We start from the raw sequence: 27,292 nt of genomic DNA on the forward strand, positions 1-27,292 counted from the left end.
TCACAATTCACTTAAAATACAAGCCAACAGAGGCCTGTCAAGGTGGAGAGAGGAAATGGGTTAGGAGCTGAAGGGGACCATAATTTTCTTTGAAAAATAAGCACTTCCACGCACAAAATTTACAAGAAATGATTAACGTAAGAGAGTAAGCCCCTAAGTTAATGAGGTAACAGTAACTTACTGCTAGCTGGAAAAATAGAAAATTCACTTTTCAAGCCAACTTTTAGACTTTCTTTGCTATGCAAGGAATTTTTCTCCGTGATCGAAGCACACTCATCACTCAATCAAGAGTGGCGGTAGCCACCCCCGGTCGAGGAAAATGACGACCTACTAAAGTCCCGATAGCAAAGAGGTGGTCGACATACAATATGCTGGTAGTTGATAATCTTGCAGTACTGACAGTATCTGCTGCATACGTAACTTCATAAAAGCATATGGAAGCTTGAGCGGAAAATACGAACGATACCGCAAAATGAGAAATTTCGAACTAGGTTCATGACACTTGCTCCTTGCAGCACAAGAGCTCTCGGACATATTAATGTACGTACGGGTTAAACGCAAACCAACCTAGAGTAATGGTGTACTATTTATGATGAATTTTTTTGAGTAAATCACGAAAATATGGAGGGCAAAAATCACTGGCGGTTACTTAAGAGATTAATAGAATCATACAATAATGTTCTTGAAGGGTTGTTCATTTAAGAGATCTCATTCGTAGACCCGAAAATGTTTGAAATGAAAATCATTTTCAGCACGCCTCACCTCAGATGAAGCATAATGGGTTCTAGATAATAGTTCCTTTCCAAGAGAGAAACAACTGGTGAAATTGGAATCACGAGCTTCGATCTCAGCTTTCAGACTGCGGTGGTTGTTCATCAGCAGCTCTACGCCACTCACATCCCTAAGAAAAAGAATTTGACAAAACAAAGATTAGAAAATTATCATCAAATAAAAGAACAGAGAAAAATATAAATTGAGACATGAAAGGATCCCATTTTAAGCGCTACAGCTTCAAAAATATTTGGTATTTTGTAAAAAATTAATTAAAACTAGAGTTGGGCCGGGTATCCGGCGATTATCCGGATTGCCGGATTATCCGGCCGGATACCGGATATCCGGCTCCGGCCGGATACGATTTTCGCGAGTATCCGGATCCGGCCGGATAATCGCGCTATCCGGTTTTTGGACCCGCCGAATAGTGCTTTTTTGGCCCTGAAAATTTCGATAAATTTTTGGTGATATTCTTTCTTTTTTCTTCCCTATCAATACAATTTTCTGTATTTTTTCCTGAAACTTTTGACTTTTTTTCAGTCATGGTAATTGTTCGACCTTTACTACCGGAATAACGCACATGTTCTGCTAATTGACGCGATCGCAACGTAAATTCCTTTAGTCCGCGACCCGCGTGTTTCACTATGGAACGCCGTTAGTGTCAAAACCCTTTTCTTGCGCGCGCGGAATTTTTTCTGGCGCGCGGAAAGAAAAAACCCGTTTTCGATGAAAATCTCTGAATTTCCGGATTCCGCGCCGGTTTTCGATATATTTGCGCCGTTTGTGTCAAAACTATTTTTGTCGGCGCGCCGCTTCAAATCTGTTCCGCGCGCGGAATTTTCGATGTATCGATTCCTGCTCGCAGTTTGTGTCAAAACTATTTTTTTCGGCGCGACGCTCCAAATCTGTTCCGCGCGCAGAATTTTCGATATATCGATTCCTGCTCGCCGATCGTGTCAAAACTGTTTTTTTCCGGCGCTGCACCAGAAAATAATTCCGCGCGCCACATTTTCGATATATCGATTTTTCTGCGCGCGGAGAATACAGGGTGATCCAAAAGTCCCTTCCACCCCCTCTAACTTTTTACCTAATTGAGGTAAAGATTTGAAACTTGGGGGATATTCCTAGGTCAAGGGGAGCTACTTTTTGGCCCCCCCTAAAATTTTCAGGGGGCCCCCCTTAGTGGGGCAACGGCCCCCAACTTTTAATTTTCAAATGGGAAGCCCCCCTTTGTGATAGCTCGTTTGAAAGAACATAAGAAAAGAAAACTTTTCACGCAAACCCGAAGTCAATATCTCAAACCGTTTCAAAATGGCCGAAAATTCACATCGGTTATTTGTCGATGGATTTGCGCGAAAATCGGTATGTAAGGGTATTTTGACACGAGAAAAACGAATTGGATGTTAGATTTTCAAAAAAACCAAAATTTCCAAAATGGCCGCTGTTTAAAGTTTAAAATGGCCGAAAATTGTCACCTCGGTTTTTCCTGATGGATTTGCCTAAAACTTGGAATTTGAGAGTATTTTGGCATAAGATAAACAAATTTGAACTTAGATTTCTAAAAAAATCAATTTTTGGTCATTTTGAACTTTAACCGGCGGCCATTTTGGAAATTTTGGTTTTTTTTTTTTAAATCTAACGTCAAATTCGTTTTTCTCGTGTCAAAATACCCATTCATACCGATTTTCGCGCAAATCCATCGACAAATAACCGATGTTAATTTTCGGCCATTTTGAACTTTAACCGGCCGCCATTTTGAAACGGTTTGAGATATTGACTTCGGGTTTGCGCGAAAAGTTTTCTTTTTTTATGTTCTTTCAAACGAGCTATCACAAAGGGGGTCTTCCCATTGGAAAATTAAAAGTTGGGGGCCCCCCTGAAAATTTTAGGGGGGGCCAAAAAGTAGCTCCCCTTGACCTAGGAATATCCCCCAAGTTTCAAATCTTTACCTCAATTAGGTAAAAAGTTAGAGGGGGTGGAAGGGACTTTTGGATCATCCTGTATTCTCCGCGCGCAGAAAAATCGATATATCGAAAAAGTGGCGCGCGGAATTATTTTCTGGTGCAGCGCCGGAAAAAACAGTTTTGACACGATCGGCGAGCAGGAATCGATATATCGAAAATTCTGCGCTCGGAACAGATTTGGAGCGCCGCGCCGGAAAAAATAGTTTTGACACAAACGGCGAGCAGGAATCGATATATCGAAAATTCCGCGCGCGGAACAGATTTGAAGCGGCGCGCCGACAAAAATAGTTTTGACACAAACGGCGCAAATATATCGAAAACCGGCGCGGAATCCGGAAATTCAGAGATTTTCATCGAAAACGGGTTTTTTCTTTCCGCGCGCCGAAAAAAAATTCCGTGCGCGCAAGAAACGGGTTTTGACACTAACGGCGTTCCATAGTTTCACTTTCATAGATGCAGGTGGAAATTCAAGGCCCGAATTTTGTTAGCTACGACCGATCGTGAGTCGAGTAAACTTAACCTCAAAAATCGCGACATTTTTCTAGCGAAAAAGCACTATCCGGATCCGGTACTATCCGGATCCGGCCGGATACTTTTTTGAATTATCCGGTATCCGGATCCGGCCGGATACAAAAAACCGATATCCGGATCCGGTTCCGGTGACGCGAAAATTCCATTTCGGCCCAACTCTAATTAAAACATTCTTTTCAATTCTTAGGACGAGAAAAAGTTTTAAGAGTATGGACGTTTTGATTTTACAATTGTGCGGCATAAACTGCTCACTTAAATTTTTAGCAAATAAAGTATGGATAGAATACCAATTTCAAAAAAATTGAAGGATTTGGTAAATTTTTTACACTCAGTATTACTTGAAATTGTGCAAAGAGTTAGAGATTGCTGTACCTTGGTTTCTCTGTGTGGTTCATCTGGTTGATCATGTCCGTCATCCACAGCATTAGCATGCGTACCATGGCCAGGAACTTAAACAGATCTTCTGTGTCTACCAACTTCTCCTTTCGCGCTTCACATGCATTCTGTAACGACGTCCATGAGTTGACTACTTCTGCTTCTCGGTTTGTTATCTCCTTAGCTTTTTCGCCTGCATAGGAGGCTTGTAGCTTCTGCGATTCCTGTTGGATATTTCGCACCTGAAAAAGGAAAACAAAATTGTTCAGACACAACCAATCATCTAATAGTTTGGAAGGAAACCAATTTTTTTAACATTCACATGTAAAAGTGAATGAATTCTGCAAAAAAGTAATTTTTTTTTTCTTTCTTTCTTTTTTTTCAGTATGAGACTTCATCTACCTTAATCTATCTGTTTTAGGATATTTTTTATACTCAATGGAATTGATCAAGAGCTATTCCGTCAAAATTTATTACCTGAGATTGGAGTGTTTGAAGATCTTGCATGAAACTATGATGTTTCCGCAGAAGGGTTCCGACGGTGCCAGCATCACGTCCGAGCTCATCTGACATTGCGTGCCATTTCTCAGAAATTCGGCCTAGGATGTCTTTACAATCGTGGAAGAATTTGTGCAACTCTCGAGAGGCAACTAACATCTGAAAGAACAAGAAAAAAAGTTATGAGAAAAATGAGTTAAATACTTTTACTTCCGTAATGTTTCACTTCTTTGGGCAAAATTAAGAGACGAAACATTCAGAGTTGTTAACAGTATTCTACTTTTTGCCTCAGGGCAACAGAATTTTTTTCAACCGCGAAAAACTTCTTTTGGCACTGACGCTCCTATTCTTCTCAATCATTTACGTAATTTAGGCCGTTTCCTGTAGAGTATTATCAAATTAATTCTTGAGTAAATCAACTTTGGTGGCAAGTTCTTAGAGGGTAATTTTAAGAAAGAAGTCTAAAAAACAAAGTTAATAGTACAAGAGCAAAAAATTAATTTTATTGTTGCATTATTCGCAATGTAAGCTGAGCATACTAAAACATCAGATCAATAAATTCCAAGCAAGAAATAATCATTTTGCTTTCATATGATTTATCAAATGCCCGTGGGTACTCTCTGCTCATGTTCTCTTAAAATGTTGACAAAATTGGAATGCATGTCTGATAGATGTCCAATTTTGGAGGAAATAAAGGAGTTTGAGAGAGACGATTGCTTACCTGAGTCCTTGTATCGATTAATTCAAGCAGATCTTGCCACAATTCATTGAGCTGGTCCTTGAGTTCTGCAATCTTGGCTGAATCGCTATGGCCATTCGCAATTAGATCGTCTGCAATACCATTAACGCTTGCGACTCTTTCTGATCCTATTGCTTCGGTATCTCGGGCAAACTCCTTGAAGCGTTCCCAAAGAAGCTGAAAAAAGAAAATGAAAAATCCAAATTTACTTATTTGTTTCATTTGTGAGGATTGAATATTTACAAGTCTATCTCCCCCAAGAAAATTAGTAAAAAAAAAAAAGCACACATGAATGTCACCTTTTTAGTTTCTCTAAAATACCATGAAATGAAATATTTTTACAGGCGCAAGGATAAAATTAGTGTGAAAACTCTACGATATAGGCACTCCTCCTTCTCTGAATTGAGCGAGATAATCCCTCACTTTTAGACCAATTTCAGACACTAAGGTGCAAGTAATTACAATGAAAGAGTCAAACTCTCTGAACATAATAAAATCTAGATACTGATGTGATTGGAATAAGTAATATGACCTAAAATAATCGTAAAAAAAACTTAACATGCATCACGATGGTACAAAAGACCACTTTGAAACTTTGAAATTAGCCATGATGTCGCTAAGAGTTGAATAAAACAGGAGGATTGAAATTAAAAGCTACTCACTGTAACATGATCGTAGTCTTGGCCTAGTTCTTGTGAGCTGGCAACAAGCTCGCGCTCTTGGATCCATTGTTCCAAATCATCTACTTCTCGCTTCAGAACGAATAGTTTTGAACCTTCTTCCAGCTTTGCTCTCCTTTCTCCTGCGAGATCCTTCAAACCGGCGTACAGTTTGTCTACTTGAGATTGTTTTACTGCTATTTGGTCGCTGCAATCATGTCAAACATTGTCACGATATAGTCAATGGACCAAGTATAAGACTGAAAAACAAGTATCCTTGAAAACCCAAAGAATTAGTAACCCTTGCTGCTTATTGAAAGTGTGAATGGGAAATTTAAGCAAATTTTCCCAGTAATTTGAGTGAGAGCTCCGTTTAGAATTTAGGAGATGTTGAATAGAGAAAAAAAACTTTGATAGGTCTGTTTGATCTGCAAAACCATGCATGATTATCATCTTTGTTGAGCATGTTGTGAGCAACTAGACGAGGTTTGAATTCAAGCATTTCTCTCTACATTATCTCATCGAAAATTTTGAAGCCAACAAAGCAAACGAGACGAAATTGAACATTACATTTATAAACATTTTGTGAATGTTCTTTGTTCAAAATTCATCTGATAAAAATTGTAAAAAATGTTTAAGTAGACATTCCACATTCACAATTATTCTTTCCCCACCTGTAGTTGAAAAAAAGTTGATTTCTACTGAAAAGAGGAAAATCTACTCTTAACAGGAGAACTTAACCACATTCCAAGCTAAGAGGGATTAAAACCGTATATTTACCTCTGAGGGTGCATTTCTGCTGTGAGCAACCTTGCTACTTCGCCTAACTGTCTTACATTGTCTGCGTAATGTTCCACTTCCTGCTCCAATCGTTCGTGTTTCTTGATCAAGTTTTGTGTTGAGATTTCATCTTTACCGCGGTCTTCAACCATCATGTAGAGCTCTCGTTCACTCATCCAGCTCTCTGCCTCACTTGCGTCAAACAAGTACTGCAAAAAAAGATTGTGGGTTACATCGAATCCAGTAAGGATCTTCAGTTAGGAAGGACCTTGATCGTTTGATCCAAAAAGTGTAGGGAAAATTTGCACTGTTTGAAAAGAAAAGTTAAAAAGTCCGGCTAGAAATTTGCGGAACTTTGAATTACAAGTCTATAATATTTGAAAATTAAAATTGACACATTCCTGATTGCATTTGAGCGAACCGAAAAAAGTCAATTTCCAAAATCTTAAGAAAAAAGAACCAGCAGGAATCGGAAAATTCACTAGTACTTGCTATTTCACTAACTTTGATTATTATGACTTTTATTCTTCAACGTTGGGAGAAAATTAGGTTCTTATGTGAAAAATGTTCAAAATAGGTACCAACATTTGTATAAATCTCAGACAAGGGAGATAACTTTTCAGACAAATGGGATTATAAGTCCCAATAAAAGATAATACATATGATAGTACTTGACACGAATCATGACTAAAAACCCCCCTGAAATTAACTGTTTTAAAATTTGCATAAAAAAAGATGTAGGGTCAAAAAATTGATCGATGATGATTTAAAATATATAAGTACCTGCTGAGCTTTTTCTGACTGAAGTAATTGACTAGCCCTATGTTCCACTGCATCGCGCAATTCTTGCCAGAGGGAGTGAAGTTGGTTGATGAGTTCCATGAATTCTTCTTTATCCTCATGACCTTCATCTACTAGTTTCTGTCCATTTCTGCACACAGCGTTGATACGTGGTACATGGTTCTCTATTTCATTGCTTAAAGACTGAAAATAAAAATGTATCGCGTTTAGTGCTAAGGAAGAAAACAATTTTCGTCAAATTCTGACAGTCCGCATAGACAGAGCTAATGCAATACTTCAAATTAGAAACATGCATTAAAAGAAGGAATATGTACAAATGAACTTTTATAATTCTTCATTGTCATTCTTCAAGGTAATAATTTTCAATATAATGCAATAGACTTTTACAAGTGAAGAAGCACTTTTAATTTTTTTTGATCACCAAAAAAAATGATGATAGTGACTGGAACTACCTGCCTCTACCGAAGTAGATACTGTGAAGCGTGAAAACATACCTGATTCTTTTTCTTCAGCATATTAACATTGTACAAGCTGTTTCCATATTCGGTTGATGTTGCCAGCGGCATTTTCTCTTGAATCCAGAGTTTCTCGTCCTCAACATCTCGTCGGAACTAAAATGAGAATAAACACGTTTATTTAATTGATGTAATTGAATGATGAAAGATATTCTGGTGTCTACAAACTCAGCACCAAAAAATTCCCTGTCTTCTCCAAGTTTTCTCTGACCAATATAGTTAAAATTCCCTGACTTTTCGCATCGATAATTTGTACGCGTAGTGCAGGAAATACATACATACATTCCAGTCGCTTTACAGCGCGCCCCGGGCGCTCTGCGACACCTAATCACCATCCTTGCCTATCGATCCAGAGGTCATCTGGTAAATGGCATCTTGTGATTTCATCTTGAATGCCACCAATCCACGATTTTGCTGGGCGTCCCCTACGTCTTCTCCCAGGAGGAACCCAATCTAGTACCTTCTTAGGCAACCTATCATCCGCCATTCGTTGAACATGACCATACCAGACAAGCTGTTTGGTCATAATTTAATGCACAATGTTCTGCTTGGCGTTCATGATCTCACGGCAGGAAATACAAAATTTCATAAAATTTCCTAACCTGATATAACTCCCTGTTTTCCAGATCTGCTAACCCCCTGTCAAAATAGATTTTGATATTACCAAAATGCGAAACTTTACCTCAACTGAATAGAAAGACCTTACAATCAAGAACAAATATTTTAGAGGAGCATTAACTGAACTATGATGAAACATGGTATTCTCAAAATGCTCTCAATCTCTCAGGACTGTTTAAATGTAGATACTGGTTGATGAAATGCTTTAAAGCGAAGTACAAACATCTTACCTGGAATGCTTCTTTCTTCTTTTCAAGCAGTTTCTGTCTCTCCAGAAGTGGAGCTTTGAGCTGTTCGAAACGTTCTTCGACCTGTTGTTTCTTGGCACGAATGTCATCCATCTTCTCCGGAACTGTTTTCTGCAGGTGTTCGGCTTGTGTTTCAAGTTCACCGACCTGTTTAGCTTTCACAGCCATTTGCATCTCAATCATCTAAGACAAAATAAATAATGCAAAATAAGTTAAAGTAAAGTCATAAGCTAGGATAAAAAGTTTGAACTTAAAAAGGTTGCCTCATACAAGGAAAAATCTATGAACAGCGATAGGAAACTACTGGTGGATCGCCGGCAGAGTTGAGCGCGAATAATTCGGCAATTACTAGAATTGGTGCGGCAACTCTGACTGGACGCTCCGTCCTCAAAATTCTCTACCTGATAAGATCGATCAATCGTCAAATTATTCGTTTGATTGACAATTGATCAGACGTTGCTGATTGACCAAATGATTCCGCATAGTTTTTTTCCAACTCTGATTGGTGGTTATAATTTAAGCAACAAGTATAAATTTTCATGAGTAAGGAATCTAAAAAATGTGAAAATATCTAAATACTTTATTGATTTTCTGTTCTTCGCGATCAATTAAATAGGCACACTGGCATTTAGTATCAATTTTGATGAGCCGTTCATAAGAATTGGAAATCAATCCAAATTTATTATTGAAAGGGAAGAAAAAACAAAAATTCATTAATAAGGTCAGTTTACGGTCTTCAGAGAGAAGTCTTGTTTTTCAAAATCTTAAAAAATATAAACTGCTATGATAAAAAGAAGACAAACCTGTTGTTTCTGCATGAGAATGTTGACAGAGGCCAAATCGGAACCATGATCATCAGTTGAGATCTGCTTCTCAAGTTCGGTCATCCACGAGTCAATGTCATCGCATGTCTGATGAATGAGCACCTCTCGGTTGGCATCGAACAAACGTTCGCCTTTATCTTTGGTTGTTACTTCAAGATCATCGAAGGTGTTGCCAAGATCTGCTATCTTCGGTCCGATGAGTTCTGCTAGTTCTGGTTTTTCTTTCATAATCTCCTCGCCCGCCTGAAATGTAGGAAGATCATTGGTTGATTAAATTTCATGAATCAGTGTTTCATACGCTGCTGAGAAGGAAAGAGAGACGACGTTGTTGCTTACGGCCAAGTTTAAGCTTGCATGAATATAGCAACATACCAGGGTGTCTAAAATTTCATTTTGGATTTTCCTGATACTTTAAATGAAATTTCCCTTTTTCCAGCCATGTGCTGCAATAAGCTGAAGAATGCTGGATGCTCTCGGAGTTTCCTGTCCCATGACCAATTTACCTTGTTTTTCCTGATGACATCAAATTTTGCAACATATTAATCTTTCTCCACTTTTTAATGATGGTAAACACCCTGCTTACAGTAAAAATCACTGTTTTCTGTGGCAATCATGGGCAATTTGAGTTGATCAATGTAATTAGGAAGCCAATATATCAAAGACTGAGAAAAGGAAAGATGGAGAGGAAATAGAGTAAAATATATCATTATTATTTCATGGTAAAAACATAGCCCTATTTTCCTACTGCCCGTCTTATAATATTATTTTTTGTCAAGCTTGAAAGACAACAACGCACCTGTTGAATTCGAACAAGTCTGTCTTTATTAGATGCAATTTCTGCTTCAAATGCTTGATGGCGTGTCCATTTGCTGTGCACTGTCTTGGCGCTACGGTAAGTTTCATCTGTTGCGGTGAATTTCTTTTCTTGCACCCATTCACCCAGCTCTTCGCAGTCCTGAAAAAAAAGAGAAATAGATACTGTTACAAAAAGTTGATTTTGTTTTTATGAAGGGAAAGTGGGGTTGATTGAAATATTGAATTACTTGATATCAGTCAGTTGAGAATAACTGAAAGGAGAGGGAGGGAGAAAGAAATTATTACTTCCAAGTGTTTTAATAAGTTGATAGGTAAGTCTCAATTCTTCTTTCAAATCAGCATTTGAACAATGTTTACTGATGTTATCAGCATACGTCAAGATTCTATGAACATTTAACTGTAAGAGTTAGTGATCGATTTTGATTGAAATTCAACAGAAAGAACATGGCAATTGAATGCTATAATTCAAACTTAGTCAGATAGAATCAGTCCTCACATCTTTGTACAAACATAACAAAAAAAGAATGACACTGGGGTGGAAAAAAAATACTTGATCAATATTTATTAGATAATAAAGAAACAAAAGGGGAAGGATGTATGTCTCACCTGCAAAAATTGATGCAGCTGCAGTTGGTCTTTTAGCTTGTCCATCATTTCTAATGCCCTCTGTTTGTTTAGGTTGCGTCTTTCGTTCAATGATTCAGCTTTCTTTTTGCATTTTTCCGCTGCAAAAATAAATAACACACATCATTAGGATGGCTGCTGGACAGGCTAATACGGGGCATGGCAAGATTCACTCTTAGAATGAAAAAATTTCAATTTTTTTTTTATTTTTTTTTAATGGAGCTTTCTACAAGTATACAAAGTTTAATCATTAATTTGCTGATTTAGCACCTATTTCATGTAAACGAAAGGTTTATCAAATGCGGGTTTGCGTGAAAAGTTTTCTTTTCTTATGTTCTTTCAAACGAACTATCACAAAGGGGGTCTTCTCATTTGAAAATTAAAAGTTGGGGGCCGTGCCCCACTAAGGGGGGCCCCCTGAAAATTTTAGGGGGGGCCAAAAAGTAGCTCCCCTTGACCTAGGAATATCCCCCAAGTTTCAAATCTTTACCTCAATTAGGTAAAAAGTTAGAGGGGGTGGAAGGGACTTTTGGATCACCCTGTATTCTCCGCGCGCAGAAAAAATCGATATATCGAAAATGTAGCGCGCGGAATTATTTCCTGGTGCAGCGCCGGAAAAAACAGTTTTGACACGATCGGCGAGCAGGAATCGATATATCGAAAATTCTGCGCGCGGAACAGATTCGGAGCGTCGCGCCGAAAAAAATAGTTTTGACACAAACTGCGAGCAGGAATCGATACATCGAAAATTCCGCGCGCGGAACAGATTTGAAGCGGCGCGCCGACAAAAATAGTTTTGACACAATTAAATTTCAGTCCAAGAGCTTTGAAAAATCACAAAACAAAGTTTACAATAGCTGATGTATCATTTTTGATTGACTGATCACAGAGCTAGAAAAGACAATGAAAATAATTGAAACACAAAAAAGATGGTGTTACCTTCAGGGTGTTCTTGCTTCTCGAGAGAATCAGCGAATGTAAGGATTTCATTTAGTTTCTCATCATTAGCTTCAATGGTGGTAAGGAATGCTTCATGCCGCTTGATTAGATTTTCTGCTTGCTCAAGGTTGACCTGAGGGGGGAAAAAACTATAGTTAGGGAATTGAGGTTTCTTTCATGGCGAAGCAGTACTTTAGTACCGATGATACCGACTGAAACCTTCCTGAAAAGGCATATTAGCGGAGAATATTGCAGGAATAAAGCAATCCAAAAGGGCGAAACATTTGAAAATGTACAGGCATCTTCATTGAGACAGAAATAAAAATTAAAGACTCAGTTCTGATAGGGAATTTTAAAAATTCGAGAACGAAGAATTTACTGTTACTAAAACTATTTTCTCTCCAAAAGTAGTTAGACAAGCAGAGATATTATTCAATACTCTCCGAAATCATTTAACAACTATTTCAAAAAAGTTGATTAATCTTGAATTTCCCGCCATTTTCACATTTACAAGAGTAAATAAATCATGAATTTTCTAGGAAATCAAGGAAGTGATTTATCTTACAGGAGTATCGTCCTTGGACAAGACGTGTTCTTGTTGCGACAAGAGCACTTCTCCTTGACCAGCCAGCTTCTGGAACAAGTGGAGTTGGAGTGATTGACTAAGCAACTTTCGCCTGTTGGCGTGCATCTGATGTAACTCTTCCCAACCATCCTGCAGAGCCTTCAGACGTTCCCTCAGGAACATGTATTGTGGGTCATTCTGCGATGGATCCTACAAACAAACATGAGAAAATTATGAAGATTTGTTTGTAACTGCATACTGAAGAGACTTCTATCGATTTGTATTATCACAATATGTCATGGTTGACAGTGTTATCTTTGAACGCATTTATTCTCATGTGACTGACGCTTTGCCTTCATCTTAAAACTGCAGCTGTCAAAAGTGACATTAGAATTCTCACCATTGTTCTCAGAAATACCAGTGCTTTCTTAGGGATACATTCACAATGTGTTTTCGGGTATGCAACGATAGACGATTCAATCATCTTCATTAAATTCCTATCAAATCGATTTCAATCAGTAATTGAAACCATGGTTTTTACGTCAAAAGTTGATGTACCAAATATGATTTTATCAGGAGGTCTTTCCTTTTTCCTCTGATTTGCTTCCAATCATCACTCTTAAAAACATATTAATATTCAATCGATAAATCTGTTATCAATACTCTGATTTCTAGTATTTCAGTTTTCAAGATACTGATTTTTAAAGGGTCAAATTTTCTGCTTCAGATTCACTGGAACACTCAGTTCGGTCTCCACTTCACTAAAATCAAGGTGTTTTCCCCCAATAGTCTCAGCCATTTTATTCAATTAGTCCCTTTGATGTACGCCGGTAAAAATTGAGAGAAGTCAAATCAAATGCCAGAATTATAGGATGATAATAATAATTTCACGTTTCTTACAGCAGTTAGTTGCTCTCCATAGTGCATCATCTTCTCGTAGCTATCTTTGTAGTTGTTGATCTCTCCAAGGATGATGTGGTGCTGAATGATGAGTTTCTCAGCATCTTGCAGTGAGGTCGGAGTGTCCTCAGAGGCAACATCTGTTTGCGTCTTGGTCAGCCATGCCTGGAAATGATCCAAGTCCCGCAAGAATCTGTGCAGGTCACCTGCTTCTTCCAATTTTGCGTCACGTTCTTTCAGCTAAAAAGAACAAAAAGCAAATAAATGTTAGGGTTTTCCAGATGTATTGTCCAAATTTCGAGCAACTAAAAATTAACTTAACTAAATCTAGAAGATAATTGTTTAAGTGGTTAAAATCATAACAGTTCATTCATCTTGATTAATCTTGCAAAGAAAAAAAATTAGAGAGGAGAATGGATCCAACCACACAGAGTAAAATTTCTGACTAATTTGAAATTGGCTGAAACCTTACATCATGAGTCAACAAAATTTGAAATTGGAAAAAGTAACGGGGAGAATGGACAATCTTCAGTTTAAGAAATTTTGATCAAATGATTAAAAGGCTAATGAAGATGAAGAGATTTTGATGTGGTTTTTTGCGAAACAACATTTAATCTCTAACATCATGAAGTATTAAGCTGAACAATGAACTACATTAATAAAGATAGTAAAATTTTGAACTAACCATTTGTGTGAGCTGTTCCCAGATGACTTGAATCTGTTGGATTCTCTCCCGAATTGCCTCAGCTTCTTCAGGGTGTTCGTTGCTGATGGTTGCTGCTTCGCTCTCTAGCGAATCCAGTTTAGCTTGGATTGCAGCTAAGTCACGCTCCATTCCAGATAAGCGACGCTGAAAAACACAAAAGTATTTTTAGTCAATTCTCAAATCTGAGGTGAGCGGACTCATGAAAAAGCCAAAAAATTTCGTCGGAAGTCGGGACCCTTCTTTTTATAATTAGTTTTCAAAGAGTATTAAAAAGTATGAAGATATTCGTTTTTGAAACGATCGAATTTTTATTGTGAGTTCAACTTTCAGAGCTATTGACTAGACCTCATTTCAAATTGGGGAATACAGTGCAGATTTCATAAAAACTACAGCACAAATAGCATCTACTATGTTCCCATTATTATTTTCCACATAACATCTTGTAGTTCTGAGAGTTTGTTAAACCTTAAAAAACTAGGTTTTTTTTTTCCCTTAAAAAGAACTGTTGGCTAATCAAAAAATAATGCAGCAACTCTATACTCTCATTTCTCTGAAAACTAAACTAAAATCTGAAAGGAGGAAAAATTTAACGTACCTGTAGGGTCATGATACCAGTTAAGTCCATTTCAAGATTGTCTGTTGATTGGAGGATACGTTTCTTGTCTTCAATCCAACTCAATGTCTCACGGCACTCAATGTGGAATGTTTGTACACCATGAGCAGAGTTCAACTCTTCTCGTTTGGCTTCTGCCTTTTCTCGTAATTCTGCCCATTCATGGTTAAGCTAAAAAGGGAAAAGTGAAAAACATTAGTAACTATGGATGTTAAACAAAAATGGCATCAAAAACAAATTTGAAACGTTTGACTGTCCAAAAAGTATTGCTTTTTCATCAACTTTTCAATATAATTGTTGTGACTTGTTGGTTCTAACTTTGATTGTTCTAATTAGAGATGAACATGTAATCTCTATGATACCAAATAAGATAAGAAAAAAGGAAGAAAAACTGGAAAAGTACTTATCAAGCCTACAAATTATTTTTCCTTTTTTCCCTCTTTTAATGACAAGTAATTTTTAGAGCATTTTAAAACTTCCCAAAATTGTGTGGCTCTAAAATATAACTAACTGTGAGTACTTAATGCTCGAAAAATCTCCGATAATTATTTTTTGGATACATGAAATTTGAAATCGTGAACCACATAAAACTTTGAAAGAGTGAAAAAATACTAGAACGGTATCGATACCTTATTCTGACGAGCGAGGATTTCTTGTGAGTTAGGGTGTTCGACATGCAGCAACTGTCTTGCTAGCTGGTTGACAACAGCAACGCGAGATGCATTGTTGTTCATTTCTTTGTCAAAGCCAGCATAACGGTGGCGCATAACTTCGACATCTTCAATATCCTTTGCTGGTTCCATAGTGTTCAACATACGATCCTGAAAAATTTTGATTACAGAAAATAAATGAAGAGCAAGTGAGCCCTACCATGTGACGCCCTAACTGTAAATGTGATCTCAGAAATCATCGATAACTGATTTGCCAAAGATCCCACCCACATAAACTACTGCCTACTCACGAAAAACTTATTTTGCTTTGCATGGAAACCTGTCATTAGATAATCATACTGTTATACACATCTTTTTCATACCATTCTACTCTTATATCTATATAGCTCATCTATTTATACTATTTTACGGATATTCACTTATTATTGACCGTATTTTTATAATAGGGTGTCAACTAATGTACCTTAAATGTTACTACCATCAGTATAAGAATTTTCGATGGTATTCTCTCAGTTTGATTGGAATTGAATTTTTAACGTAAATTTATTAAATTTTCTAAAACATAAGCTGGACATAAAATAACAAAACAACTTTTATCATCTTTGATGCGTCATCACTTGTATTGAGCCTAGGTAATACTGTGACTGCCGTAGGGACTCAGTTAAAAATATTATCAACATAAAATTACTTCAGCTTCAGAATCTTCTGCGTCAAATTAATGAATTAGCTAAGTATCATGATATAATTAACTCTCACCTTCTCATTGATCCATTGTTCCACACCATCAGCTTCCGAGAAGAGCTTGTACAGTGACAGCGCATCAAGCAAGCGCTGCTTGCGTAGCTGCGCCAGCTCAAGGAGCTCTTTGTATCGGTGATCGATAGATTCAAGCCGCTCAACAACTTCCGGACATTTGCGGTCCTGTTCGCCGAGCTGTGATGCCTGTTGATGGAGTGCCTCAATCGTGCTTGCGTAATTCTTAAGTTCATCTGTGCCATCCTTGTGTTTTTTAAGCAGTGATTGGACGTTGGCCTCGTCGCGACCAACATCTTCAGAAGATACCAAACGGAGCGTGTCAAGCATCCAGATGTCCACATCATCTGCATCGGCGAAGAACTATAGAGCAATAGGAGTGTAATTCAGATAAAAGCAGAATAAGTGCAAAATGCAGATTGAAATGAGAAGTGTAAAATACAGACCATAGCAAAGAAAATGTGAAAATGTAGATCAAAGCAAAAAAATATGGAATACCATCAAAAACACACACAAATCCAGGATGTGCCAACTTAAGTCTGAGCAAGAGAGATTTAAAAAACAGGTAAGTTTGACAAAAGATACGTCTTCGCAGATTCAACGATTTTCAACAACTTTTTTCAATAGAATATTTAAACGATTTTGGGAAAAATTACTAACACAAAGCAATAAACCAATTTTGAGTAAAAACTTAGGAAAAAGTTATCAGAAATCTACTGCATGAAAAAGGAATATACCTCAGCTATACAATTGTTAAAGTTACATGAAATAGGTCATTAAAGCAGAATGTATGAACTCCCTCTGAATAGTTTTCAAGACTCATTAAGTGAAAAACATTCCGCGCAGTTATTAAACACCTCAAACTGTAACCATCCTAATCAAATGCCCGTCAGCTCCGCTTATGTGCTTGCATTGCAACAACTAGGTAGCATCTTTTTTCTGATCTCGTTTAAGTGCTCTACTTCATTGGAACACATGGTTGAATACAAAGCAACGCAGGAGCAGCACAGAAACGGAGGGTCTCATTATCGATAGGCCTCTGACCTATTTTACAACAGGTCACTGTTTATGGGAAATATGCGCGGCTTTTTTTCAACAGAAGACAAGCAAGATTCCGAAGAATTAGAATGCCTACCTGGTGGAAATCAACAGCTTCTTCAAGACGAGATCGCCGAGCAGCCGAGAGATCAAGCAGATGCTGCCACATCCCAAGAGTATTGGCCAGACGCTCCTGGATGCGTTCGGCTCCGAAGTGTCCTTGGCGCACAAGTTCATCGCCCACAGAGACAACACTCATCAACTGCGGTTCATGGCTTTGGATTTCAGTTTCGAGAGCTTTGTGTTTGGATAGGAGCAAGTTGACTGTTGTCAGGTCATGACCGATGTCACCTGCCGATACAATCTGTTCCTTCTCCTTGATCCAATTCTCTTCGTCAGCCATATCCCAGTAGAACTGCCACAGTTTGCGGCTTTCTTCCAATCTGGCTCTACGTTCGACAGCCAATTTGACGAGTTCAGCATAGGCATCCTCGAGCTGTTGGACGCGTTCGACAATTATCGTCGGATCACATGGCCGGTAGCCTTCTGTTGTTTCCTGATCGAGGAACCTCTGCGATTGCTGAACGACAGATTTGACTCGTTCACCGAGCACGTTGATGTCAGCTTCCACCAAATTGTGCTTCTGAAGTAAATCTTCCACTCCCATAAGATGTTTGCCATAATCGTCCGATAAGAGTCGAATTTTGAGTTCTTCCATGGAGTCAAGAATATACAACATTTCTTGGAAGTTCTGCTGTAATTGCAGTGATAGCTCGAGGCGTAATCGCCGTGCTCTAAGTAGCTCCAACAAGTAGTTCCACAACCTGAGAACGTTATCTTTGCGGGCATTGATCTTTTCAATATCATGATAGTTTTCAGCCTCCAGTTCTTGACTGACGGTGCACACAGCTTGGACACGCTCCTCGTATGCAAATATATCAGTTTCAATTGCTTCATGCTTTTTGGCAGCAGCTTCCACTGCAGTAAGGTCAAATCCGAAGTTATCTTGGGACACAAGTCGCTGATTCTCACTCAGCCATGTCTCCCTCATGCTAGCCTTTCGGTTGAAACGTGCAGCTAATTGCTCCAGTTTTTCTTGCCTGATGAGCTCCTCTCTTAAGGCCAATTCCCTGCAAGAACAAATAAAAATTAGTTTTTTTAGAACAGAGAGATTCTACCAAACCCAAAGAGATTTTAAAGTTTGTTCTGCGACAAAAATTTTCGAAAATTCTGACTGTGCATACAATATGGGGCTACATTCATTTTTGATGAAGGAGACGATTGAGCTCCTCCTTGGATTTAGGGGTGTTCAAACGAATTCTTGCCGGAACCTATCGATATCGCCTCTTACCGAAACTGGCGGCAGTACCAACAGTGGCGATGATATCGTTAACGGCCAGCCTTATCGGATTTTTGAGAGCTCGCACTCAATGCATTGTTGCCCGGTGTGCTGGTTTATCAGATTGCCTGGCGCGGCTGCACATAAAATAGATGTACAAATGGCAACAGCTTATTTTCGTCAGCTCCGAAAACTATGATTGCTATCAGCAAGAGCGCTCTTATCGTAACTTTTTCTTGGCGGAACTGTTTTGGTAGCTTACCGACAACCGATAGAACAGCCCTACTTGGATTTGGAAACTGAAAGCACATATTTTGTTTACAAAAAGGTCAATACCTTATTTGTCCATATAAGACTGGCAATTACACTTAAAAAATCCATCCTTTTCTTTCAGAGTCAAATTAGAGATCATTTTTTCCATTGAGAGTTTGAGACTCAAAATTTTTAGGAGAAGGTTAGTGACAAGGTAACATTACATAACCTGTTATCATACCCCTCTATTTTCCTTCTATTCTCCTGATTTATTTTCAATATTTCATAACTAAATGAAAATTTGCCATCTTCCTTTAACTACATCTAATGAAAATTAATTCTGTTAAAAGTGAAAGTTAAGCTAAAGCTAATGCTGCCAAAAAATATCTAAAGGATGAAAAGGAAAAGAAAAGAAAACCAAGACTAACCTTTCGTGTTCTGCTTTTTCTAATCTTTCCCAAGCTTTATTGATATCCGAAATCATTTTGCCTTCTTTTGGTGTGTAAGGCTTCTGGTTATTTGCTCGCATTTTTGATTGCAAAGTGAACAGTAAAATCTCTAGATTACCTTTTTCTACAAACCTGAAAAAAGAATAAATAAAAACGTACATTAAGATACAATATCATAGATTGCAGAGCTTGAGCCTTAGATCAAGATCAGAGTCAACAGACTGGTTTTTTAATTGCCTTGCATTCTCTGATGCTAGGAACATTACCTGTTGCTGCATTGTTATTATTATTTGTTAAAGCTTTTGTTTTTCCAGAGAAACCTTTGAAGTAGAAATTTCATTACTCTCAAATTTTACAGCTAGAGAGAGAGAGAGAGATATGGATAGATAGTCTGCTTAGCACAGGATATTGAATTCAGTTTAAAATTATAAATCCTCATGATAAAGCGGAAAGATTTTTAGCATACAATTTTTCCTTGGAAAAAAAAGCTGTTTAATGCAATGACGATGACTATGACCAATCAGGAACAACATTATTTCTTCATCTGAAAGGCTTATGCATCCGAATACCAATTATTTGCGTGAAAACTATGACATTCTTCGAATTACACATGAATCTTCTATTTTCTCCTGGACAGTCAAAATACATGAATTTCTACTCCCTACTAAGAGAGTTCAACTTCAAGAAGGAAAGGGACCCAACTTACTTGGGTGGTTTCTCAACCGTACGATAATTATTGAACTGTAACAGCTGTTGCTGAACGCCGACTAGAGAGTTGGCAAATTCTCGGTCGCCAAGATTATCGATTGTGTTTTCGATCCACTTCAAGAGATCGCTCGTGAGTCCTTCGTATTCGTCAATCATGCGCTCGTTGTCCATAGCTATGCCGACCACTTTTCCTATACGTTTTCCCTGGACAGTTTCTTGTTTCATCTTGCTAAAGTAATGATAATAAGTTACTACGTAGGTGATAATTGATTTCTCATCAGGTTGCTCAACAAAAACATCTGTAACAAATTTAAAGTCATATTTTATTAATTTTAGAAAACAAATGCAGGCATCTTGCTTCAAATGATGTATTTTATTAGTTACTCAGTGTCATTTATTCTCAGTGCCCTGAAATCCCCGTAACTTTCTTTTTCTTAGATCCCGATACTTTTCCTATTTTCATTAGCAAGTGCTGGATTGAGCATTTCAACATCAATTCCTTTAAAATTCAGCTCAATCTTTCCGTCCATCACATTTCAGTAATGACTAGACTTGCAGCTGATAGCTGCACTGATTATAGCCAGCCAATCACGCGCAGACTTGTTGTCTCACCACCTGTGACGTCACCAAGTCTATAAGAGTGTGAGCTGCACCTTTTGCGTGGTCTTTCTCCATTTTGACTCATGCCAAGCATGTATGCCATATCTGCCCTTCCGGCATCTCTTGAAGTGTGACTACCCTCTGTAACTGGTGAATCTAAAATCTCAATACAGTGCAAACCTATCGGCCCTTCAATCTTTCATTTTTACTTTCGCTCTCCCAGCTATCCCACTTTATCACTATTTCGTCTCTTCAGTGACAAGAAGACTATCCCTTGCCACACATATTCTTGTGACAGTGCCTTTTAAAATCTGCAAAATTATTTAAAGTACAGAAATCTACAGACATTACTTTAATAAAACTAATTTTTTAGTCACTTCGCTATGTTTGCTATGTAATAAGCATAAATCCATGGATATTAAAATGTCACTGTGCTTAACAAGATTTGATTATGGCATGGCTACAATCAAGTGATTAAGTATTGATCATTCATGAATAGATTTTGTCTCCAAATTTCTTGATAACGCCAACATCGCTCTCTTAAATCCAGCTCCGCTCAATTTTTTATACAAGACTAAATGTAAGATTCTGTTTTCGAAAAAGGCAACAAGATGATGGACCTCAAAATCGACAGAAAAAGGATGAGTGAAAATCACTCATTATAACCTTGATGGGATTGGCATCAGAAGTTTGCACTTACATGACGTAGCAGGATGAGGAGGATGAAAGTTTAGCCATTGTCTTAAAAATAAACTTCCCTTGAATTGTGTAAAACTTTCGTAGATTAATCACTTCCTTAGATGGTTTGGAATCTTCTCTTTTAGAATATAAGAACACTATACTCTAACATGGATTATATTTTAACAAACTAAACCTTGTAACTAAAGACATTTGTACTTTGAACTTTAACCTTTGTCAAAAAATGATCTGGAGAGGGGATGATTATCTTACCTTCAGCATCTAAAAGTTTAGTTAAACCTAATTTATCTTCAGCCACATCAAAGGCATTGTTTAAGTTGTACATGGCATTAGATTTGGAAAGCTTCTCGAATTGGATGAGGTCTGGTCGATGTTTGTGGATGATGGCATTGAATGCGAGACCATCACGCCAGGATGTTGTGAAGTTACGAACATTTACATGGTGGTAGCCAGCTGTCTTCATTTGACACCAGAGCAGCAGTGCATCTTTGGCTGATTTTGTTTCTTGGTTGTCTGTTTCCTCGATTGTGATGTCTTGAATCTGTGAAAGGCAAAAATACGGTTGTTTTAGGGCATCGTCGAAAACAATAGTGAATTTTCATGCGGAGAGAAATAAAAAATGTAAAAACGAAATAAAAACCTACTAAAGCATACAATGATCTGATAGTTGATTTTTTTTCCTGCACTCGATTAGAGTTAATTTTTTTTACTAAACTGAGAGTTACAAACACAAACACACAGGATAAAAGATCAAATATTTGTTGACAAAAATAAAATTATCCTTTGATTTTTTTGAGAGAAATTTTGGATTGGATGAATACATAAAACCATGGATAAATGAATATTCAGAGCTTATTTTAAACTTTACCATATGATCGTGAAGTTTGCGCTGCAAAGCTAATTATTTTGTTTGCGTCTTCATGCTCCAAAGTGTGGTCTAGGAAAACAATATAAGTTTTACTGAATTCTTCATTCGTCATGCTTTCTACTTGCCTTATAAGTGGACGATTTATAATACTATGGAGAATATTGCACTTGGAAAAACCTTCTTATCATTTTTACAAGGAGTCAAGAAAATTTCTTCAGCAAAAAACTAAAAAGAATTTTCTTTAAAACGCATTCAAAAACAAAGAGCTTTGATAGTTAATAATACAATGGTTAAATCGTCATATATTAAACTGTAAACTCTTTACTAAGTGTGTCAAGTTTATAATAATCCAACATAATAATGACTCAAAAATGCTGAGGAGCTTGCCTGGAATCGAAGAATAATGGTCCAAATGAGACCCAACGAGAGGCGAGGGTTTCCATCTACTATGTCATGAGATCCCATGTTTTCCAAATGTACTCGCTGTTCTCTGAGAAACTGTAATGCTTTGTCTACGTTTTCTAAACAATGTATCCTCATTTTGCCTTTTGTTGGCCTCGGCTGAAAAACAAAACAAAAACATTATCAATTGAGTAATATTTACAATAGTGAGGCGCAGTGAGTGTAGAAGGAGACCTTCTATACTCTCTTGTGAGGCGTGACTTACTGCAAGTGCACGCCCGAATCTTTCACCAAATTTCAATGGTGGCTTGAGGATTAACTAACTCAAATACTACTCTAAACGCGCGCAGGGGATTGCATACTTTCCAGACTTAATTAAAAAACACGCGCGGCATGAAAGTAAAAATTCCGAACCTTCTTGCAGAATTTCCGCCCTTTCTCAATACTTCCGGACCACCCTTAAAAAATCAGTGCTATTTCCGGACTTGTATACACCCTGCAGAACTTTCCATTACAGATAAATTCCATCCGCTAGGTGATATCCAAATGCAAATTAACTTTCGATCATCAGAAAAGTCCTCATTTCCATCGATTCGAGGTTTGATTTGATCGACTGGTATCCAAAACCAATCCTCGACCGAATATTTCCCCCAACTTTCGCGGCGGAGTCGATTTTCGTGAAAGCGCGCCTGCGCGTGGGAACAAGTCGGAATAATAATTCGATGCGCTCGGCTGCATGCGCTGGGCCGTCACGTCGCGTAACCTAAATTGATAATTATTACGCACGGACAGAGGCGTGAAGATGACAGAACGGGACCGAACGGAGCCGAGTGCGAGGATAGGATGGCAAGAGATGAAAGCTCTGCGGATACGAGTCCAGTTCAAAATCCAAGTTTTCCAACCGCGACTGTCGATGGCCCGACTTTAATACACTGAAAAAGGAGGTCTGGTCACACACTGAAAAAAAACTACGAGCTATATGGACCGTCAGTTCCGGACTCAGTGGTCGAAAGTTTCGGGTGCTGGAGCCGCAGCTTTGATTACTCCGGATGCTGCGCCCGGAACTTTCAGCCTCTGAGCCCGGAACGTGGACGGTGTCTCTATATAGCCTGTAAGAACGGCTTCCACGGCCGGGGTTTTTTTTATTCAGGGCAAGAACCGGATTTCCAGTGTTCAATACCGCCCGCCCCTGGGGAGGGGTGCGAAAAGTTCTTGGAGCAACAATTAGTTACTCTCGGCTTCAAAATGTTTTCACTCTTGGGGAATTCCCTCACTCTGTAAAAACGCCAGATATATGCGCGTTCGACAAAGCTTTTTTTCTTTTTTTTAAAAAAAAAAATCGCGCTATTTCTGGATTTTTTTCTCCGGTTTATTTTTCATCCAGTCCAAAACAAATAAAAAAAGTCAAAAATTTCTTCAAGCCACCGAAGAACGCGATAATTTTTTCCACCTCTTTACCTAACAGCTGTACTCGGTTCAGAACACAGCATTTTCGGACGGAAAACACTGAAGAAAGAGGTCCAACTACACACGCCATTAGTTTGGTCACACCGCTTACAGTTTGGTTACGCATGTCGATGTTTTTCGACGAATTGAATGGTTCGGGCAACATGACTGGGCTATTCAAGTCAATTTTTTTTGAGTAACGTTATATCGTGCACCGATCTCCAGGTAAAATTCAGCAACGATCGATGAAAAATTCCAAGACGTTGCAATGCAGATACGTACACGAGTTTTGAGACTGAGGTCATTATGCACTTATCTGCATGTAATTTCAACATTAATCTGATGAAAATCGATTGCCGCTTTGATGAACCGATTGTTCGATTTAAAATAAAATTGATTTGTCCCACTCCTTCGTGCGTGATTTCCGGATGCTAAGCGGCGCGGCGGGTCCAGTGAGACGCGAAAGATCCTTGCTACGGATTCGGAACTAACTTGTCAAAATGTGTCGTGACGCTCAAATTTCTCAGAACCTAAATGTGCATATCGATGGCTTCAGTTCAAAACCATGTATCTCCATTACAGTGTTTCAAAATCTCTGCTCTTATTGTATTTTTTCGAGGAGAAACTGGTAAACAATACCCACATACAGCTTGACATTTGTACAGAATATTCGGCGAAGAGAAGCGAAAAATCAAGGAAGTTTTCGGGACATTAACTCGACTAATTTTCCAAAGAAAAATTACAGTAGGTATGACAGGAAGTCGACTACATTGCAAACTGAAATACGTAATTTCGCACTTCAGCCATTGATGTTTTCATTGAACTTCTGCCTATGTTTTTACGAATGCTTTTTGGACTTTAAAAATTCTTCTACTGGTTCATTTCATTTAAATTGTGTGAAATTTAGCCATTTAGTATCCTGAAAATTCGGGTTGAACTGTGCAAGGGTTGCTCAACTCTTTACTATTATCAGACGTCGGTTCGACGATGCTTTGACGTCACCGAACAAAAATAAGTTTTTCCGATGGTGGAGGAAGGAGAGAAAGCTCTTCAAGCGTAAGTCAGGAGATCATTTTCTACTGAGAATCTCCCGCTCACGAAATTAAATACGTCAGAAACGTTAGAACTTTCGCACAATTCGGAAAACTCCGTAAAACTTGAATAAGTATTTCTAGTACAACAGGGCCTCTAGGGGGTCGATATGTCTGGAGTTACTTTAGCTTATTAATTAATCGACGAACTCAGTTCAAAGACTCACAAAAGCTTTTTCTTTTACTTTTACTTTTTAAGGAGGGGCCGTCTACCATGACTGCTCGAGATTCTCGAAAAAAAAAAAATACAAATCCCATGAAATGAAATCATTGCAATTTTTTTACACGACAAACACAGACGGAACTGGTAATTTTTTGGCGGGAAGGGGGGAGAGGGCACAAAATAGCAAGGAACCTTAACCAAGAAGGTCTGGGAGCAGGAGCATGGAAAGGCACCTCACCAACTTGGGTATGGGGGCCCACGGGAAACCTAGAAAAATTGCACCGTGCTAAGCAGAAAGGAACCAAGCCACATAAGCTTTTAATTGGACAGTTTAATTTTTTTTACGTGAAAACGGTAGTCCAGATTTTTGTGCAAATTTCAGTGAATTTACTGCTTAGTACGAAGCGAATTCCTTTAAATTTTCAAAGAAACCCGCACAAACGTTCTCTTGTAAAACATTGAATTGTCCAGTTTTTGGCAGAGGCTCATGTGGCTTGGTTCCCTTTCTGCTAAACGCGGTCCAATTGGACCGATCATTCTCCAAATCACGTAAACGCCAATCCCTATTTTGGTGGTAGAGGGGTTATTTTTTCTATGTTTTCTCTGGCATACTCAACCATGTCTGATTTCAAAATAGCCTTCTAAAAGAACATACTTTTTTGGGTATTCGAAGATTATCAACGAGCGAATAAAACGGGTTTTCTTGATTTTCTCGTATTCGCAATTTTGGTGCTTGCGTGATTAGTAAAATAATCGGTTCAATTCTGAACTGCCTTCGTCGGAAAGTGGACTGAGATACAATTTTGACGATGAAAGAGAAACTGAATTCGCAAAATTCTCTAAATTTTCTCAACAAGACTAAGGAATGAGAATATTTCTGGGGACCCCCTGCTCCGCCCGTGACGACTAATGAATTAGCGAGGACATTACGTTCCGCGGCACTGCAATGCTAATGAGTGTTTTCGAACTTAAATCATCGATGTCGTGTGTGATTTCGTCATCGGGTCGGCTAGCATGAAGCTGAATGAAGGTCGTCACGAATAACGTCGGGAAATGAGAAATGACCAAAGGCAACTTACCAGTCTTTCACCCGACAGAACTTCTAATAATTTGATGAGCATTTTTCCGTCCCGGAGATCGAGGTAGAGGTCCCCGATCCGGGAGTTGACACGCACCAGGTGTGAGTTGACCCATTTCTGGAAAGTTTTCTTCTGCACGCTTTCTCGTTCATCTGCGAACAAACAAACACTCTCGGTTAGCTACAAATCACGAGTAAGTAGGCACGCCATTCGGCTCGCTTGCATCCTATCCACATGCACAATACATGCCACTCGCAAGTTGGTTTTCACACTGAAAAAAAATTCTCGGCGTTTTTACCAAGGTCCGTTGGTACCTTTACCATTTCACTTTTTTAACCAATTATTGGTAATTTTACCAAGACAGACTGGTAAACTTACCTAAAAACCGGTATTTTTACTATTTTTTTCAGGTAAGAATACCACTTTTATTGGTAATCAATTCCCGGTAACTTTGCCATTTTATCTCGTTAATTCTACCATAGTCGATAAAAAATATTGGCGTTTTTACCAAGGTCCAGTAAAATTACCGAGAAAGTTCAATAATTTTACCGAGATTGCTCGGTAAAATAACCAATTCCATAAATGGTAATTTTATCAAGAAAAAACTGGGATCAAATAGAACCCCGAATTCTTGGTAATTTTACCCTTTTCGTAGTAAATATACCGAGATTTTTATTTTCAGGGCAGGAAAAAGCGGGTTCTACCACTCCACCAGAACCGCTTTGCGAGGGAAAAATACACGGTCATGAACACTGAAAAAAAGTCACGGGCAATATAAACATCCCGTCCGTTCCGGGCTCAGAGGCCGAAAGTTCCGGTTGCTGGAGCTGTAGCTTCGATTGCTCCTGGTGCTACGCCTGGAACTTTCGGCCTCTGAGCCCGGAACGCGGACGGTATACGTCTATGTGGCCCGTAGGTGCGGCTCCCACGGCCGGAGTTTTTTTTCCAGGGTGTCTGATACGGTCATGTTCACAGGATGACGGAAGAGAGGCTGCCAGAGAAGCCAAAGAAGCTGCCTTGTCCTCCAGGCCTCTCATTTAGACTTTGTAGCCTTTTTAAAATTTAATGAGAAAAAAATTGTGCGGAGCTACGAGACAGGCAGAGCGATTCTTAACCCCTGCTCTGAAGGCCGTCCATGAAAATGACGTTGGTTGGGCACCTGGGGGCTGAGATCGCCCTTGGCATTCCACGTGAAATTTCGATGAAATTTTAAAAGGTTTCATAAATTCCATGAAAAATAGCCTTACA

General features: G+C 38.5%; 1 protein-coding gene across 5 annotated transcripts in view; it reads right to left on the reverse strand.

Annotated features, from left to right (window-relative positions):
• The window catches only part of beta-Spec (spectrin beta chain), a 113,953-nt gene that overhangs the window by 19,047 nt on the left and 67,614 nt on the right, over nucleotides 1-27,292 (reverse strand). For all 5 annotated transcript variants that reach the window (XM_019041596.2, XM_019041598.2, XM_019041600.2 and 2 more), the window contains exons 3-27: nucleotides 26,045-26,196; nucleotides 22,251-22,424; nucleotides 21,248-21,536; nucleotides 19,695-19,995; nucleotides 18,968-19,120; nucleotides 17,046-18,078; nucleotides 15,914-16,273; nucleotides 15,116-15,307; nucleotides 14,469-14,657; nucleotides 13,853-14,017; nucleotides 13,168-13,407; nucleotides 12,268-12,477; nucleotides 11,703-11,835; nucleotides 10,746-10,864; nucleotides 10,120-10,278; nucleotides 9,303-9,566; nucleotides 8,482-8,682; nucleotides 7,613-7,729; nucleotides 7,101-7,301; nucleotides 6,318-6,526; nucleotides 5,541-5,745; nucleotides 4,861-5,055; nucleotides 4,119-4,298; nucleotides 3,639-3,883; nucleotides 763-901 (exon numbers count right to left, since the gene is read on the reverse strand). In XM_019041596.2, coding sequence (XP_018897141.1) covers nucleotides 763-901; nucleotides 3,639-3,883; nucleotides 4,119-4,298; nucleotides 4,861-5,055; nucleotides 5,541-5,745; nucleotides 6,318-6,526; nucleotides 7,101-7,301; nucleotides 7,613-7,729; nucleotides 8,482-8,682; nucleotides 9,303-9,566; nucleotides 10,120-10,278; nucleotides 10,746-10,864; nucleotides 11,703-11,835; nucleotides 12,268-12,477; nucleotides 13,168-13,407; nucleotides 13,853-14,017; nucleotides 14,469-14,657; nucleotides 15,116-15,307; nucleotides 15,914-16,273; nucleotides 17,046-18,078; nucleotides 18,968-19,120; nucleotides 19,695-19,995; nucleotides 21,248-21,536; nucleotides 22,251-22,424; nucleotides 26,045-26,196 — 5,825 coding nt within the window. The remainder of the gene's footprint in view (nucleotides 1-762; nucleotides 902-3,638; nucleotides 3,884-4,118; nucleotides 4,299-4,860; nucleotides 5,056-5,540; nucleotides 5,746-6,317; nucleotides 6,527-7,100; nucleotides 7,302-7,612; nucleotides 7,730-8,481; nucleotides 8,683-9,302; nucleotides 9,567-10,119; nucleotides 10,279-10,745; nucleotides 10,865-11,702; nucleotides 11,836-12,267; nucleotides 12,478-13,167; nucleotides 13,408-13,852; nucleotides 14,018-14,468; nucleotides 14,658-15,115; nucleotides 15,308-15,913; nucleotides 16,274-17,045; nucleotides 18,079-18,967; nucleotides 19,121-19,694; nucleotides 19,996-21,247; nucleotides 21,537-22,250; nucleotides 22,425-26,044; nucleotides 26,197-27,292) is intronic.

This window comes from Bemisia tabaci, chromosome 3 (assembly GCF_918797505.1).
Source record: "Bemisia tabaci chromosome 3, PGI_BMITA_v3".
Classification (NCBI taxonomy): domain Eukaryota; kingdom Metazoa; phylum Arthropoda; class Insecta; order Hemiptera; family Aleyrodidae; genus Bemisia; species Bemisia tabaci.